At 36.0% G+C, this 16,558-nt stretch overlaps 1 protein-coding gene across 1 annotated transcript in view; it reads right to left on the bottom strand.

Moving 5' to 3' along the window:
• SNTB1 (syntrophin beta 1) overlaps positions 1 to 16,558 on the bottom strand; it is a 1,146,703-nt gene that overhangs the window by 475,875 nt on the left and 654,270 nt on the right. Inside the window, exons 7-9 of the mRNA XM_044066911.1 lie at positions 9,273 to 9,298; positions 9,133 to 9,191; positions 8,423 to 8,438 (exon numbers count right to left, since the gene is read on the bottom strand). Coding sequence (XP_043922846.1) covers positions 8,423 to 8,438; positions 9,133 to 9,191; positions 9,273 to 9,298 — 101 coding nt within the window. The remainder of the gene's footprint in view (positions 1 to 8,422; positions 8,439 to 9,132; positions 9,192 to 9,272; positions 9,299 to 16,558) is intronic.

Raw genomic sequence — 16,558 nt, 5'->3', positions numbered from 1 at the left:
GTACAAATTTGTGAAGATACATTTTGGCATAAACCTGCATTTCTTCAAACAGTCCTAAGCTTCAGAAATGGAATAATGAATAGACATACTGCTTTCCACAAAATAACAGAATAGTCTGCTGAGTACTTTATAGAGCACAGTTTGCAGAAAAAAGTTTAAGATCACATATCAGAATTAACAAGTTGTAGTAATCTCTACAAGATTGGAGGAAAACAAAAATGATGCACAGTTAAAATTTGTTCACACTCAAATCACTGGTTTACATAAAGCATGCCTTTAATGACAACAAACATTACTGAAATCACAGTCAGTTCCAGCTTGTGTCTGTATGTGATGAACTGAGAGAGACTGCTTAACACAGCTTGAGTAGTGATGCTATTGCCTTCGCATTCATGCTTATTTTATTTTCAATTAAACAGTTTTACTGCAAGAATTAACTTCTTTGTATCATTTTTTACTTGAACTGTTTATGAATAAAACGCATCATATAAGTCTCTGTGAATTTCAGTTATAATTTTTTGATGTCCATGAGTTATTCAATTATACCATATTCCCAAGTACTGCAGTAAATTAGCTATCTCATCACACAGTTTGACTTTCAAGGCAGAAAACTCAGTCTTGAATTTTTGCTGAAATATCAGAAAAATCACTTAAATATAAACTTGTAAAAGTACTAGTTTCTTTGCTGAACTGGTCAAGACACACATATGGGTATAGTATCTTCTCGGCTATACCTATTTTAGAGGTATCTAGCTATTTTCAGGCCTGACCTATCCTTAGTTATGGATGTATATTCCTATTTTCAGACTTGATTTACTCTTTTACTGATTTTTTTTGAATTTGAAGCTGTTCAGTAAACAGGAAACCAGACTACATGTCCAATGTGCAGGTGGTACCAATACCCGTTCCCTTTTTAGAAGTAAAAATAAATGATTTTGTGGGGTATTTTCTGCAGTCATTCAAGTTTACAGATTTTAGACTGTGTCTTGGATAATATGTTTACATTTTGTGTCATTTGTGTGTTTTGCTAAATCTGTGTTTCTGAGTGGTATCATACAATGCTAATAGACACATGGGAAGAGCAATGTGCTAATCTGTATTCAAATTTTATGCCAATTATGTCCAGATTAATTTATTTTTAGTCAGATGTACATACTTTTAGAAAACGTTTATACTTGCTTCAACATTTTTAGTTGAGAGGTATGCACATGTACTTTCAGGAGGTTAAGTTCTCTTCAAATGATCAAGTCAAGAGTTTCAAGGTGTTTTGGGTACAAACAGTATAATGCACCCTTGCCTGTTTAGCTGATTAACTACTGTAGAGCTAAGAAAGTCCATAGATGTCAAGGGCATACTACAGCTCTGATTGCCTGATACATACATGCTAGAACCAAATATAATTTTGTATGTGTTTGCTATTGTCTATAAATTCCAAGACTGTAAGTTAAGAGGTGGTTCATTTGCCCTTGCTAACTATGAAAGAAGGAATTTGATACAGAGGTATAATGAAGTGAGAGAAAAGGTTGAAAAATAATTTTATTTTTATTTTATTTAACATTTGTTTACCGGGAAAGTTCGACTTGGAACAAAGCCAATTTTCAGTGGAGGCCCGGGGAGAAACGCTCCAGGTGCATGTCTTTGTATCATGGGAGGAAACTAGAGCACCTGGAGGAAACCCACACAAATGCAAGGAGGACATGCAGACTCCACACAGAAGTCACCCCAGCTGAGAATTGAACCAGAGAACCTCTTGCTGTGAGGCGACAATGCTATGCTGCACCAATACCCGGAAAAGTAGTCCAGGGGAAAATGTATACTTCCTGGCAGTAGAAATTGTAGTCATCTTTTCTCCTAAGTGTGGGTTTTATGATGCAATCATAGTTCTAAGGTCCATGAACAATCCCTGTCTGGAGATGATATAAGAGACTTTTTTTAGTTCCTCCAACTATGATACATACTTGCCTTTTCTCTGATGATCCATCTGTTCTACTCTTAGGTACAATACTCCATAACATGCTGACCAGGAGACAAGGTCACTAGGCCACTGAGATTTGGTCAACCCCTCCAATCAAAGGTCAAAGACAGCAGCAATATTTCAGGTTATATTTGTAGACGATGTGATGATCTGACCAGTTTTATAAGATAAGAGTTAAACTGGAACAAACAGAAATACTGTGTATATGTGGAAAATAGTAGATTTAAATGCTAATGAGTATTTCTTAAATGAAGTGATTAAAACAGGTTGGCACCATGATTGTATGTAGTATTGATTATCACTACATCATTTATCTGTAACAATTACTAACAGCATTTCCAAATTAATTCCACTGTCTTCAAGCAATTGGGGTTACTTACACTGCTTCCTGGGTGGCAGCCAGACAATACCTGCACAGCCAGCTGTCTTAGGCTGCTCCCATAAAAATCAGAACTGTTTGTAAAAATCACCAGTGGAAACTCCCAAGCATAAACCACTTCATGACACGGAATGAAGACTGATGTGGGCTGGCAATATAATAGATTTCCATTACAAATGCATCTTAGATCATACACATTTTTAAATTCACAGCTGGATACCCAAATAGTGCAAAGGATTCAGCTTTCAAAAATGTATAATACTGTGCTGTACCTAGCTCTAACTGTCTTGAATCCACAAGCTGGCTTGAATCATACTGCATGTTTCTGCTGGGTTTAACCACATTCAGTTAATGAGTCTGCATTTTTGAACTGAGAAAAAGATTCAGTCACTCATTAGCTGAGACTGAGCATATTAACATGCTTATAGAGGCAGGTCTGCTGATTAACTGAGCCAATCCTGTCAGTAGCTAGCTCCTTGGTGGATGCTCTGCTCCTCCATTTTTGTACCTTAATTCCATACTTTACATTTCATGCATGTAAGGAAATCAAAAAGTAGGTCTGATGTTTATACACAAACTGTAAAGGCTAAAAACTACCATGGAAATGTATAAGGATGCTTAGGGGTGAATGGGCCAATGCTCCTGCACTGTACGTAATGAATACCACCCAGAAATCGAGTGGGGCTGGTCAACCAAGAAATGAAATATCGAGTGATCTAAGTGACAGATCCTACTGTAAAGCCACTTGTCACCATGCCCAGCTGAAACACCAAGTTCAGAGACTAGTTGAATTCATGGGTAGCAGAGGTAATCACTTCAGTGAACTTGAATCAGTTCATAATATAAAGCAACTCTTATGAAAGCCCTCTGGTTTACCTGAATAAGCACAAACTGGTTTAAAGCTGTCGCTGTACAGCATGAGATAAAGGTGACAGTGCACTTGGCTCATTTTCATTGTTTTTCCCTGTGCTGTGAACATGATGCATCCAAGAGACTGTACCACAGGGAAACTAGACTCAAAACACTTTTGAAGTGGTAATGTATTATTTACCTTTTTTTATTTTGGGTATGAATATAATATTTACCAGATTGTTGAAAATATTGACCCCTCATTGAATAAATTATATATTGCTCCCTCCCTAAAATCAGATGACCATCAGCTGCTCATGGTGTCCATCCTGAATTTCTGGGTACACAAAGACAACTTTCACCGGACCTAATCCTTTTCAGGTAGATAGACTGGATTGAAGGGGTCCATTTGTAGCTAATACCTGTTCTTACTAAAAACAGACCAGTAACAATATTTAGGTAGAATCACATGATGTCAGACATCATAAGTATATCAGTCAAATCCATGGGGCAAGTATACCAGGTAATAATTAGCAAGATTTGGGTGTGGAGAGATTACAGGCTGAATGAGAATAGTCGAACTAGTATTATATGGCTAATGACACCATTTAAATTGATGTGCATTCACTGAGTATACAGTATAGAGAGCAAGTAAGATGCAAGCAGGACATCTGACGTTAATGATTACAGGACTATAGGAAACCATCAGCAATGCCTGCTATGTCTCTCATGGATAGGGAAAACATAAATATCTCAAAATATTGTTCTGCTCATCTCTCCATTATTCTTATGCAAAATAAAAGGCTGACTACAGTGTAAGTCTATGCATTGTGAGATCCTCACAGATCAATAGCCTAGTTAAGAACATATGAATTTATTAACCTATAATACCTGCTAAGTCCAGAGCAGGGGAGTCTTGTTTTATAAGAATGTTGGAAATAATCAGCAGTACCTGTTAAGTGCAGATCTGAGAACTGCTGGTTTAAGTGGTATATAAAAACAGTAGGTCTTACAAAGTGCAAACATGGACATAATTACAGGCTGATTACCTAGTAGGTTGGAATACCACTTGTGGTAAGAGAAAGCTACAGGTACATTTGGGTAATTATAAAGGTGAGACTATAAAGCATCTTTTAATCTGTGTTGGTAATCTGCATTTCAAATTTAGGGGTCAGTGAGTTCCAAAATTTAGGGAATGACATAGAAAATAATTTGGAGCAATGTTTCAATGCTGAACTTAAATCTGAGATATAATTTTGGCATGTAGTTGTTAAATGCCTCACTCAAATCCTGCCTCTTAAACCTCATTCCTTCTCTGCATATATTGCTCCCACAATTCCAATTTTTTTCTATGTAGTTTGCTCAATAAGCCCAATTCCAGTTGTTTTATCTCTGTTATTATATTTACTACTTCTAGAAAAGTTGACCTAGACTTTGATTTCCATTTTCCAGTAATTGCTTTTTTGGCAGCCCCCATAATTAGACTCAGCAAAGCTTTACTGTGTCTAAGGAATTCCGATTCTGTATCAGAACTCAAAAAAAGTCATGCCCCCCAGTCAATCCAATCTGCTCACTCAGCATCTCTGACAGAGCGGTCTGCAGGGAATTCCTAAAGTCTGCCAGCTCATTAAACTCCCAAAAAATATGGTCCTAGCCATCTCTTTCTTGCCCATCACAACTCCAACATTTGTTACCCACTTGAGGAAAAATTGTTTGGAGTCTACTTGGGGTATAAAAATATCTATGTAAACACTTCCAGGGAAAGATCCTAAATCTTCTAGACTTTTCTAGCAAAGAAACTCTTCTCACCACTTTCCTTTACAAAAGATTTATGTTTTTTATGACTCTGTGTGTGTTATTTTGTTCATTTATTTACTGGAGTGGAACACGTTTCATGTAACTTTATTACTTGAACATTACTGTTGTACACCTGTGTACGTGTCACTGGGCCTTTTTGGAATTCAGCACCCACCCTAACACAGTGCTGCGTGGTGCTCTAGAACAAAAATGTGCAGCGCCATTTAGGGTTGACCCTGCGGACATGCTAAATGCTACTCAGGCATATGTTAATTAGCCATGTGCTCTCTGTTATGGAGCCTCCTCCAGAAAGGCATCTACATTCTGAGGTGTACACACCATGTTGTGGTACTGCCATGTTCACCTACCTATCACCACCATGGTAAAGGGGTTAACGTGTGTAGAGAGCCACTAGATACCAGTATACAGCCAACTTAAGTGTCTTAATGGCACTGGCATCAGTATGGAGATTGTGGGGTGGGTGATAATCTAGACATCAGGGATTACTCTAAATGTAAGTGTCATAATGGCCCTAACATTAGTCCAGGAATCAGGGGTGGGTGGAATCACAAGACACTAGGGATACATTCAACCTAAGCACCTTAATGTCATGGACATCACTATAGGAATTGTGAAGTGGGTGAAACTCTAAACACCAGGGAATCTACACATGCCATAAAGGCACATAAGCTACTATGGTGCTAAGGTGTTGGGTTACATACTAGCTACCATGGCAACTACAACTGTATGGTGACTGGGGGCGGGGACACAATGAAGGGAAGACAAGTCAATGGGATAGGTATAGGAAACATTGGTGTGTGTGTGTGTGTATGTGTGTGTGTGTGTGTGTGTGTGTGTGTGTGTGTGCTTGTGTGAATGTGTACCTGTGTGGAGAGTGACTGAAAGGCCTACATAAGCAGCAGGCTACTACTGTGACGTGCAGATCAGCATGTTGCAGTAGTAACTGCAATTCAGTGACATGTAAATTAGCTCATAATGAGGTTTTATCTCTTTGTTGCTAACATGTCTCTGAAACACAAATTACCACATTGTGGGAACAAGCCCTTTTTAGTATGAGACAACCTTTAATGAATTCCTATGTATATTTTATTCTACTTAATTTATATTTTACATATCTGTTATAAACTGGTCCTTCATAGTCTTTATATCTCTGTGTGTGCATCTATATATACATTTCTGTAGCACTGTCTCAAATGAACCTGACCTCTTTTTAAACACAAAAAACTCTCTCTCTCCAAGAAATAAGTTGCAAAGCCCTATAGCTAATTCTCTACAAACAGCAGTTTAAGACTTGCGCCAATGTTTATAACATCACCGATCTATTTAATTCTTGACTGCAGTATTTTTTCTAAAGGTGTCCTTCTATCCTTATGTTGCTATATAGCCAGTAAATATTTCAGATGATGTGACTGTTTTTAGAAGGTCAAACTTTATTATCCAGACACAGTTACTCCACCGTCTTGCAAACCAGTTGAGATTATCAAGAAAGGTAAATTACCTTCCAAGAGCACTAGAGATGTGTCAGTTGGAACAAATATAATAAATAAGTGAAATGTAATAGTTATTCTGACAGTGGTAGTTACAGATCTCAATTATTCTAAAATACCTTCCAATGCACATGTTTTGTATTACACCAAACTACCAGTTTCATCTGACAAATTTCCCTCAGTCAGATTTCCAGTGCAGTATTTTGTGAATCTTGCTAGTTTGTCTCTTTTCAACCAACCTACTTATCTCATTAACAAGTGCCAAACAAAAAACAAACTGGTAAAAAAATAAAAAAACACCACAACCTTGTTGTTCAACAGTAAAAAAAAACTGACAGTTTAGTTTATTTAAAAAAAGTGCAAGCACCACAAGCCCCTTGTGGCTTCATCAGAGACAATACAGTTGTTATTAATAATTATTAATAATTTAAGCCACAAGGGGCTTGTGGTGAAACAAACGACTTTTTGCACTAATAAACTTGCCTCGGTTTTTTTTTTTTAAAACAACAAACAAGGTGTTGCGTTTTTTTTTACTTATCTCATTAGTTATGCATGCACTCCTAGTTCTAGCACATGCATTACCAGAACTAATTTTATGCAACATTGCTATTGGTTTCCATTACTAACGTATTAATTTCCTTTTTCATTTATCAGTCATTTACTTACTCACCTTTCCCTCCACCCTGTAAAAATACCCTTATTAGAAGCAAAAGCAACAAACAAGTTGCAACTTGAAAACAATGATTTTTATCATGTAGCATGCAGTATTGCGTCCCCATTTAAATATAAACTTTTAGTTTTAAGTAAACTTTTTTATAATTAAATAATTTTATTAGTTTTAACATATTTATAATATATACATACAAAACGAGAAAGAAGACTTAAATTTGTCATATATGATACCAGCATACTTTTCAGTACATTTAAAAACAAATCTTTACAATTGGTTTTCATTGCATTTATTTATTAACATCTCTAATTTATCCCAACAAGAAGGTTTTACAGTACCATTTTCAGATCTTATGTTCCCTACTTTTCTTATTGTTACATAAAATAGTGTCTGAATATAAAAAAATCTTTAAATAAAGGAATTGAATCAGATTTCCATTTTCTAGTGATTCCTTTTCTAGCAGCTGCTAGAAGACCCGACCACATGCAATACTGATTGCTGTTTATAATAGATAGAATTAGAGTATTTACTAAAATCATTGCTCTATTGAGATCATATTTATCAGTCTATATTGCCTTAAAATAGTATGTCTTTCCAATATTTATCATTTTTTTCAGTCTATAAAAATATGTTTCCAGTCAGCTTTAACTGTTTTATATCTCCAACATTTAGAGTTTTTTAATTTGACAATTTTTTACATTCTTAAAAGGTGCAACAAAACATCTATGAATAGACTTTCATGTGAACACTTTCCAACTGAAGCTTGTAGATGATAAACAGATTCTAATATGAAAAATGTATTTCTTTTATCAAATCTTTTGCTTCTATTGATTCAATAACTTTCTAAAATTTATTACCAAGATTTCTGCTTTTAATTATAACTTTATAAAACTTGGACAGTCCTCCTTTAAATGTAACATTTCCTTGAATAATGGATGTACTTAATATTATTACTTTTACCTTAATCAAATAGTTATTTTCTGTGTGGTACTTACTGATTTCAGTGAGTGTTAAGGTTTTAAGGTGTCAGTCAGAATGCAATTCTCATTGTAAGACTACAGCATCCTTTGCCATATAAACATTTACCCATTTTAAATAATTTCCTCATTCAATGCTCCCAATGTATTTTAAACGGTCTTCCATTTTTCTTTTGAAAAGTTCTTAATCTCTTTGTTTTATCCATCGTCTTCTTTTGGAAAACAGCATTTCTGCACTTGCTGACTACTTGCTTGCATCCTCACCACCTTCTCCTGCAGCCACCTGTTTTCTCTTTCCTAGTTTATCGTATGCTTGTTGATGGTCTGCGCATGTTTCCAATCCAGATGGATAAATAACTCAAAGTAAAAGCAGAAAATATGAACTTAAAATGAAGCTTTATTTCTCTGCAGAGTCTTGTGCAAGGAAGAAAAATGTTTCTGTGTGTGTTAGCAAAGAAGAGTCATTGCTCATGTAAACCCTTTGTGTTGCCAACATTTAAGATTGTTTCCTTCCTCCACAAAATAAAAATAATTTTCTCCTTTAGCTGATATGTCTGCAGTTTAATCAGTACACATCTTAGCAAACTTCTTAGTCTAACAGTGGAAATACTCTGCGTATTGTCTCTATTTTAATATCATCAACAGAAAGTCCAGTCCATTCCGTGTGCTGAGGCATTTTCTTATAAAGGCTCTAAAATCCTTCTATTCGGTTTGTTCTGGCACTGCTACAAGCCTCAAGTTATCTCTGTGTGACCTATCCTTGAGTTCAGTCAGTTTCTGTACCATTTGTTCATATTTTAATTGATGTTCCATCATGTTTTCTTTTATTCCTGTTTCAGCAGTTTGCATATATACTATCTCATCTTAATGCCTGGTTAAAACATCTACTTCCTGAAATCTTTTGTTATTTGTTGCTATATATTTCAGCAGGGACCAATCCTAGAATGCATTTAGTCAATCTTTCTTTCTTAAGTGACTGAAGACTTTTTTTCATTCTGCTGCCATTATCATTGACTTTTCCCAGCTCTTCACGACACTGTTTTCAGTTTCCTTCTAAGTTTTCACAGTTTCTCTCCATTTTACTTCACATTGTCTTCTCCGTGTCAATCTTCTGGACATCACAGACTCTTCTGTTAACAATTTCTGTCAATAATTTGTAATGGTTTGCAGGCTTTTGCTAATTTAAACTGTTCACTGCCAAGAGGTCTATTTTTGTCTGCTGAAATTGCTGCCACCATCTTGGAACACCCAGCGCTATTATATTTTGTCTCATTGCGTAACTGCTTTATTTGTTTTTGTATGCAGTGCATCAGACGTATTAGCTCCCAAGTTAACTAGCTCTGTTCATTTTTGTATGTGCTGACTTTTGGAATGTAAACTATAAAAATCTAATGTTAACATTAGGTAGGGGAGTATATGATGTAGCTTTAAGTGATTAGTTTTGGTAACTACTGGGAAGTATTTACAGTTCTTTTAAGCACTTTCTGTGCTTTTGAAATTGCAACACTGACGATGTATGTATTTTTAGAAAAGGAGAGCTGTAGTTATACATGAGAGGATTTTTATTAGTTAAAAGGGGTTTGGATAGAATACAAGCATAATAAAGGGAGGGGTTAGTGGAGGAGAATGAAGAAGGCTACACCTCCCTCTCAGAGGAATTCAGTACGACTGCACATGCAAAGTAAATTTAAACAAGCAACATGGCAGCCAGTAAGGAATCAATTTTAAGCATTCAGCCAGTATTATAAATTCTGAAATACAAGTACCACTGCTAAATTTAAAACAGGTCAACATTTACCAAGATATATGTTTAACTGCTCTTGCCTTATACATTTAAATACGCTAAGTCAGTGAAAGACTGGCACATGATACTGCCATAGGCTATGTGAACAAAATCCTGCATCCTTCACTGTCTTCAAACTGGATTGCTATCAGTTGCGTGAAGCCAGCAAGATCAATTCCTGGAACACTGAGATGGAAGGATCGAACTTGCATCCCCAAAAGTCCAACATAGTGAACCACTGGCCTCCTCCCCCTGCAGGACCCATGGTAGTGCTCGTTTCCCTGTCCAGAGCACTAGGGACCTTTGGTGATGGGAGTTTCAGCACTTCTGTCTCGATATTCCAAGAATTGCTGATGTTGGCTCCATGCAAGCAACAGTAATTCCTTCAAACCTAGTTTAGACAAATGGACAGTAAACTGCAAATTTATCCCCAGCCTAACCAACATGCCCCTTATGGATGAGGGAGTAACTAGTTTGGGAAACCAGTGGGAATGCAGTGGCTAGGCTTATAAACCTTTCGATGGTCTATTTCCTAGTAACCTATTAGGGTATAAACTAATGATAACAGACATATGGCAGGAAGTGGATATCATGAGGATAGAGTGCTTGGTTCAAAACAAACTTTCTAAAGTAGCCACAAACAGAATTACAACAATAGGCATATACTTTAAAACATATGCATTGAAAACTGAAAATTGTTTACAAACTGAGCAATGGAAAATAATTCAGATAGTCATAGTGGTGAGTTTTTTAATGTACCTTGTATGATTGAAAAGAAGCTAACTAGTAAAAATTCCTAAAAATGCTGCACTGGATAACACTAACTGAGGTAACTCTGTTAGATAAAGCTGGTTGTTTGGTATAATGTAAAAAATGTACACCGGAAGGTATTTTATAATTACTGACATCTGTAACTACCACTGAGATAATAAGTACTGCACTTCACTTTCTTGTTATAAAAGCTTTACTAAGCAGCTCAACTTAAAAAATGCACTCTCATCATTATGATCTCTAAAACAATTTAACAGTGACAGTCAGCAAAGCAGTATGGATTTATGTACAGCCACCAGTGTTCTCAAAATTATAAACACTTTTTAAAGGAGAGCAAAATACGCACTACAGCAAAAGCATTTGGTGTGCATAAAACAGAGGTAGATCATCTTACTGCAAAATCTGTAGATGAAATACAGTGATGATATAAACAGTAATTGTATCATAACATGCTTTAACATAGTAATTTATCCACCTTCATGTAAGGCAGCACCACCTAATCAAATAATAACACATTATACAACACGTCACTATCATAAGCCTTGGACTTCCATCACAGATTGAAGAATATATGGTACACAAAACATTCAGTAAAAACAATACAATAGTAACAATAATAATGACAATGTGCAGTGCTTTACTTGCCCTGCATTCTGGTGATTCCTGCTGTGTGCCTTTTCCCTAATTACTAAGTAAGAGGGTACAGTAAGGCAGCTAACAATGTAACACAATGTGCTATGGAGATGGGATAAATGGGCAACAGACTGCAATGTTTGGTGAGTACTTACTGTCATTAACAAGTACATTATACTGCTGCATTTGCAGGTGCTGGATAAACAAATGCCATACCTACTGGTCAGTGGGAGTCAATCTGTGTGCACATGCAAAGTAGATTCTGACTACAAGTAACAAAGCAGGTGGTAAGGAATACATTTCAAACAGACAACCAGTGTTATAGACTTAAAGATACAAGTACCACTGCCAAATTTAATGCAGTAAAAGGTTTACACAGAGATGTGATTGTTTTTGATTTTTACAGTTGAATAAGCAAAGTCAGTTAAGGACATGCAAGTAATATTGCCACAGGCTCTATGATCAAGTGGAAACAGACACTCAGCAGGGAAGTGAACGCCATGAGGGTACATATCTTGGCTAAAGGCAAACTATAGCCCCAGGCATTTAAAAAAAAACTTCCAAAAGTAGCTACAAGTAAAATTACAGCAAGGGACAGACTTTAATACAGTTGCAATGCAATAGGCTAGGTCACAAATCGTACATGGGGGGTGGGGTGGGGTAGGATTCAGAGAGCCATGGTGTTGTACTTTTCAATGCTCTTTGTATTTTAACCTGTAACATGTAAAACAAATATTGTGCACCCTTATAATATTTGCAATGAAAAGGCAGCTTGTTCATAAACTGTGTAACGGGGTGGGGACTGTATCTTCAGAGACAGGGTGGTAAGATTTAGTTTTTAATATAGACTCTTGTTTATAATTTGTAAAAGGTTTTGTAAGTTTACTGACAAACAGCATTTTTTAATGAATGTCTGGAATTTGCATTTATTTTTGCATGTGAACTGAAGGATAGCTTAGGGTCTTCCCAAAGGTCTATGGACTTAGTGATTTACTTGCTTGGTTGTTTTGTTTTCATAAGTAAAACCTGTTCAAAGGTAATTAAACTAGCAATGTAAAAGAGGCAAGTAAAAGTTTATTCAAAAATCATATGAGCCACAAGAAAATGTATAGAATACATTTTTTCAAAAAACTATATATTTAGATTCTGCAAGTGACATGTCCAATTTGCAGTGGTACCCATACAATGTAGATGTGCAAGCTGCCTTATAATTCCAATTACAGTGAATAATGCATCTAGATAGCACTTTTTCCCCTTTCCTATGACACAATTATGTTCTTGTGGAGTTTTGTTTACCTGTAGGTATTGTTATTTTTTTTAAACAAGCATCATTTTTATTAAGTTATCACTTCTGACATAGGCAATCATACAGTTATGTAAATGAAAATAAACCATTTGATATATTTTTAGTTGCAAACATTATACGTCACTTATAATCTATCTAGTCATTGCCAGTCACATATTATATGGCTCATTCAAATATCCATTCTTTAAAACCTCATTCCTGTGCCAAAACATTATTCTGCATGCATTGTTCCCATAATTCCCACTTTTTCTATGAAATTTGCTCCTACTCTTTTCTAAAGATCCGATTTCCAGTTGTTTTATCTCTGTTACTACATTCACTACTTCTAGCACAACTGGTTTAGACTTTGATTTCCATTTTCTACTTATTGCTTTTTTGACAGCTATCATAATTAGAATCAGCAAGGCCTTACTATGTCTAGGCAATTCCAACTATGTATCATAGCTCAAAAAAATCATTGAGAAAATAACGGTGGAGGTTACCCAATACTTCTAACTTGCATAGAGATATAAACAATTAAGATAAACATAACAGGTCTAATCCTAGACTGGCTGCGGTGGTACAGCAGTTAGCATTGCTGCCTCACAGCAAGAGGTTCTCTGGTTTGATTCTTGGCTGGTGTGCCTTCTTTGCGGAATCTGCATATCTTCCCTGTGGTCAGGTGGGTTTCCTCTGGGTGCTTCGGTTTCCTCCCACATCCCAAAGACATGATATAGGTGGATTGGACACTCTAAATTGGCCCTAGGTGTGAGTGTGTGTGAGTGTGTGAGTGTGTGAGTGTGTGTGTGTGTGTGTGTGTGTGTGTGTGTGTGTGTGTGTGTGTGTGTGTGTGTGTGTGTGCCTTCTGTGGTAGGTTGGGCGCCGGGCTGGCAACTTGACGCTGTAAAACTACACTGCCAATTGTTCTGCGGACTGTTGTTCTGTTGTGGCGACCCCTAACTGGGATAAGCTGAAAGGAGATGATGATGATAATGAAAACAGGCCTAATCCTGAACTTAATAACAGAATAGTTCAAAGAAAATTGCAATGGAACCAAAAAAAACATTAACCCACAGTATGAATATCTGTTTAATCAGATATGAGATATATGACAAGCAAGGAGAAAAGGTGAAGGAAATGCCATGCTGCTATTATTCATTAAGATATAACGAATATGAAAGATCAGCTGTTTTTTTCTGTTTTCCAGCAGTATTTTTGCCCTTAGACAACCATAAAAGTTGAAGCAAACACTAGAAAGTAAACTTGAGCCCACTTACAGCAAAAAGGCTTTCTCAAATATAAATAATAAGCACCAGATGATCACCTACATTCCTCATAACATTACTTACACGCACTGTTTTCCAGATGTGCACATCTCCTGGGAATGAGATGAAAATTCCATATTTCAGTTTCATTCATGTTAAGAAATTTAGTAAAACTTCCAGGCCGACAGTTACTTGTTTAAATTTGGTTCCTAATGCTCTACATTACGATTACTTCTATTAGTTGCAGATCAACATTTTCTTTGCACTGCCCATTTCCTTCCAAGACTAAGTGATACCGTAGAACATCATGGGGAGTTGACATCTTTTCCCTCATAAACACATTAGTCAAGTTCTGCTTTTTGCCATAATCAAAACGGTACAGCATGTTGCACAGAATATGGCAAAACATAGTAACGTAGACATAAGTTGCTAGCACAGTTTAGTGCAAAATATTAAAACAGATTTTCTTGGGCTAGTTAAATGTGGAAAAGCAGATGTGTGAGAGAAGCAGAAGACATATGTGAAGAAAGGAGATTATGCTAGCACAGCTAGCTGAATTTTCTAAATAATTATATGTCATTGGTGAATGTTGAAATGATTTATATAAGATGCTTGTGTTACAAATGTATTAGAACTGTATGTCATGCATATCAAACTGCTCTGTATAGATGTTTGTGTTGAAAAGGTATTTTGTAAAGTGAAGTGCTTATGCTTAAAATGTATCCACAGTGCGCCGTACAGGAAGATAACAGAAATGTGCATGCACTATTGTTACTGTTTAAATGTATATATTTAAAAGTGTAAACTGGGATACAGGAGGTTAACCTCAATCTAGTAAACTTTAGAAAATATCTGAAATTAAATTACTCTATAGGAAGCAACAGAGAGGGTACCTCTCAAGTTTTCAATGTAGCTAGAGATACAGAGTCTGTGCTAGGACACTTTCTGTATTGCCTTGGAGTGAACTAATTGCTACTTTTGGAAGCATGAAGAAATACAATTGATTTATGACTTCCAGCATCTGCCAAAGATCCGAGGAAAAGCCCTTGTCTGTATATTTTTACAGGTAGATGCTAAATGCTGCCAGCTTCTAGCAATGGGAGTTTTGGCCTGGGAACTAGAAGTCAGATGACCAGAAACTATGCCATTCTGCAAGCTATCCCAGCAGTAATATTTTAGATATTAATTTGAGAAGTTGCTTAGTGAGAGAGAGCATTCTGTAGTCAGTCTTGGGCCTGACAAGAATCATTCACCACAACATCTGCCTTGCTTTAATGAAGTAAGATGGATTATTTAGCTGTTTGCATTAAAATGACCATATTATAGCAGCTAATGGTATGTGGGAAGAGATTAAGCAAAAGATAATACAAAAATTGTGAATCTTGAAGCTTTATATTATGGATACGAATAGGAAGGTACAATCAGTGAAAATGTTTCTAGTACCTTTAATGTTATATACAGATCAGACATATTTTTAATAACCAGTGGAGAAGATGTGGATTGTAATTAATAAAGAATTAAATGAATTTATTTGGGAGGGGAAGAGAGCAAGAGTTAAGTGGGGTACATTGTTTCCCCCCATAGAACAAGGTGGTTTAGGATTACCTGATTTAAAAGGATACTATAGAGCTACACAGTTAAGGGTCATATACATAACACAAGCAGAAGTCTACAAATCAAAGTGGAATGAAGTGTGGTTGAAACAAAGGTGGAGTTCACTAAGGAGAGAGGATGACTGGGATGCAGGTCCCTAAGGGGAACAGTAAAAGTACACATAATATTATATTTACAAAGTAGTATAAAATCGCTTGAGAACTTAGCCAAAAAAGGAATTGGGAAAGGAATTTTTGCCTATAGGGATGACTGCAAGTGGGGACTTAGAAAATAAGTGAAAGAGAGAGAAAGACAGAATGTAATGGAGAACATTATTTTTATTTATTTATTTATTTATTTTACATTTGTTTACCGGGCTAGTCCAACTGGATACATTTCCATTTTCAGTAGAGGCCCGGGGAGAAAAGCTCCACGTTAAAGTTAATACAAACAAAGTCTTTTACATAAAGAAAGTAATTAGTTAGTAAAATACATCAGAAATAAGGTTTATTCTAAATTCTAGTAATAAAAAATATAAATAAGTAAGCACATTAACTCAAATTTCTTTACAGTACAAGATTGGAGAGATTATACTTTAGTAAAAACATTCAAGAAGAGTCTATTTAAAAAGTAAGTGTAAACCATAGAAGTATATACATTCATAACAGGGCTAAATACCAAGGAGAGGTAGAGAAAAGACTACTCAAGGACAAAGAGTAGAAACAGGAGAGAGAAGGAGATTTAGAGAAAAGTAGTTAGTAGAATCATGAGATTAGTCAGGATTGATGCATGGGCATAGCCAGAGTGTTTTTAGATGTTGTTTGAGCTTTTGTTTAAAGAGGAAGGGTGATGAGATAGAAGTTAGAGTGGCGGTGAGCGATTCCAGTATTTACCTATAGTGTTGGCGAAAAGTGAATCACCTGCTATGTTATTGGACTTACTTAACTTGACCAGAAGTTTATTAGAGGAGCGTAAAGAATTTATGTTAGAATAAGGAGAAATAAGGTCAGAGAGTATAGGAGTATTTTTAGGTTGGTAAAATTCTGTGAACAAAAGTAAGTTGGGAGAGTAAT

This window comes from Protopterus annectens, chromosome 3.part1, assembly GCF_019279795.1.
Source record: "Protopterus annectens isolate FY-2018-M chromosome 3.part1, PAN1.0, whole genome shotgun sequence".
Classification (NCBI taxonomy): domain Eukaryota; kingdom Metazoa; phylum Chordata; order Ceratodontiformes; family Protopteridae; genus Protopterus; species Protopterus annectens.
This window is presented reverse-complemented; position numbering and strand designations above follow the sequence as displayed.